General features: G+C 51.2%; 1 protein-coding gene across 1 annotated transcript; it reads right to left on the reverse strand.

Annotated features, from left to right (window-relative positions):
- Positions 1–746: 746 nt before the first annotated feature.
- Positions 747–1736, reverse strand: LOC127313477 (low temperature-induced protein lt101.2-like). The gene is made up of 2 exons (XM_051343980.2): positions 1319–1736; positions 747–1204 (listed from the first exon to the last, which is right to left on the reverse strand). Exons 1-2 carry the CDS (start codon positions 1409–1411, stop codon positions 1067–1069), a joined length of 231 nt encoding a protein of 76 aa, XP_051199940.1. The 5' UTR covers positions 1412–1736; the 3' UTR covers positions 747–1066.
- Between the last annotated feature and the right edge of the window lie 550 nt (positions 1737–2286).

Genomic DNA, 2286 nt, shown 5'->3' on the forward strand with positions numbered 1-2286 from the left:
ATGCTCTGAACACACAAAATGCAGGGTGGTGGAATCGACCACATGGATAGCATTTTCTTATCTGATGTTATCTTTAACCGCGTATTTAGAAGCTTTGACGCAGCACTCGTTTCAGGCAATAGAAGCATCCTATCCCACCTACGCAGTTCATTACAGTACTACTCACGGAGGTAGTACGTATTTGTTCAGTCTGAGGTCAACTGCGTGGTTCAGCCAGTGCAAACAAGCACTAGTTCAGACATGGATCTGAAGATTCACAGAGATCTCTGTAACATCACTTCCTTGGTCACCTCCCTCCTTCCTGACAGTGCAACTGCAGGTTACAACCGTGAACTGTCCGAATGAAACTGCCCGGTGCAGCTGAATCTATTTCTGTATTTTTGTCAAGTATGTCTAAACGTACTACTCTGCAGCACAGAAGGTCCACAACACTGCTTAGCCATTAATCCAAGCAGTAATAGTCAGTGATACAGTTACTCGCTGTTACTCAGCGTCGGATACGCAGTGCATCCATTGACATACACTACTTGTCCGGATCACATTCACCTGTGGTCAGGATCCAGGACTGTCGTCAGAGTTCATCGATTCAACTCAACTCGGGAAAAGAAAATACGTCCCAGATTGATTGGAGAAGCGAGCACAGACCATGGTGGAGATCTGTAACTGCATTACTTATTTTTTCAACAGCTGGCTCGGGAGCCCGCAGCGGGTTTATATAAGTCCTAGAGAACCGACAGCCAAACCAATTATGCACCAAGCACCATGCCATTGCCATGCCACCAATCCTGAGAATCTAGAACGAACAGCACAAGTACAACCACCGCTGCGCCAAGAATCTCCTCAAACCACTAAGCTAGCTACGCACAACTTAATACAGGCCAAGAAAGGAGACTGACTACAGGTACAACCACCGGCCCCTACGCCAAGAATTGGGACGAATTCCCTCAAAGCACTAGCTACGCACAACTTTACAAGCCATCCCCAACCAAACCAATGGCGACACATTATAGAAGTATACAGAAAGCTACGCTACAGCAGTATGTACGAATATGGACGAAGGGGATCCTCAGGCGAGGATGTAGTAGGGCCGGTCCCCGTCGATGCCGGGCAGCTCCGGCGCCGTCTTGAGGATGACGTAGACGGAGTAGACGATGCCGGGGACGTAGCCGAGCGCCGTCAGCAGCAGGGAGATGAAGAACTGCGACTGTACACGCAGAGGCCGAGTCGTCAGAACTCAGAAGTCAGAAGATAGTTCAGCAAATCACTGCTACGGCTAATGTAGAGCTGAATAAGGAAGGGGTAGTGGCTGGTTGCTTACGCTGCAGCAGCCGTAGCGGAAGAAGACGCCGAGCGGCGGGAGCACGGCGGCGAAGATGATCTCCAGGCACGTCGAGCAGCCGCCGGAGCTCATCCTGCCCCCGGCTCTAACTAGCAGACAGAATGGTTGTCGGACGAGAGGCGGCTGAGGCTTTAAACCGGATGAGGAGTCAGCCGCCAGCAGGCAAAACCTCGCTGGGATCGGAGGAATTATGCGGAATCGGACGATGGCTGCCGGGAGAAGATGCCGAACGCCCACGAGCCCTTTTGTGCGTCGCTGACTCGACGCCGCTGTCAGATTATTAGTTGGATCATCATTTTGCGTTGCGGCGTAGAGTAGACAACTAACTATGCGAATTTCCGGCTCAGAATATTCCGCGTGTCCGGTACAGAACTACAGATGCGATCGATCCGCGCGATCCGTCCGGCTCGACGAACGATCGCCTTTGATTTAATCGCGCGCGCGGCTCTAGCACGCAAACAGTTTCTTCCACGTTTCCGCCTACGCTCGCTGCTCCTCTGGTGACTCTGACACAAGGAACTTAAACTGTGAAGTAGATACGGCGTCTCCCTCTCACGCGTGGCTCACGCGAGATCAGGTCGTGTTAGTTAGGCTACGATCACGAGCTTCAGGGCATCGGGCATGGTGGTAATCTATAATTTCTCTGTCCGACCTCCGACGGCTTCAGAGATGCAGAGATCTCGAGCTGGAGATACGTCAATGCGTGCTGCCATCCATGACCGTGAGACCGTGATCCATGTGAAGTGAATTGCTATACTGTGTGTAGAACCACGAATAAAGATCCCAAAGTGTTGATTCTGTACCTACATGTCGAGTTTTTTTTTGCTCCTCGGGTATTCAGAACTTTTTTGTGCTCCCTCGTGTTTGTAACAGTCGTCTGGCCGCATTCTTAAAAAAAGAGTCTTCTGGGCCTTCCAGGTCCATGCAGGATGCTAGCAGGTTGGGCC

Source organism: Lolium perenne, chromosome 7, assembly GCF_019359855.2.
Source record: "Lolium perenne isolate Kyuss_39 chromosome 7, Kyuss_2.0, whole genome shotgun sequence".
In the NCBI taxonomy this organism is placed as follows: Eukaryota; Viridiplantae; Streptophyta; class Magnoliopsida; order Poales; family Poaceae; genus Lolium; species Lolium perenne.

Excerpts from the sequence above, each read along its gene's own strand:
- LOC127313477 (XM_051343980.2), bottom strand. The coding sequence starts at position 1,411 with ATGAGCTCCGGCGGCTGCTCGACGTGCCTGGAGATCATCTTCGCCGCC. Across the intron at positions 1,205-1,318 it reads TCCGCTACGGCTGCTGCAGC|TCGCAGTTCTTCATCTCCCT; the intron begins GTAAGCAACCAG and ends CTGCGTGTACAG.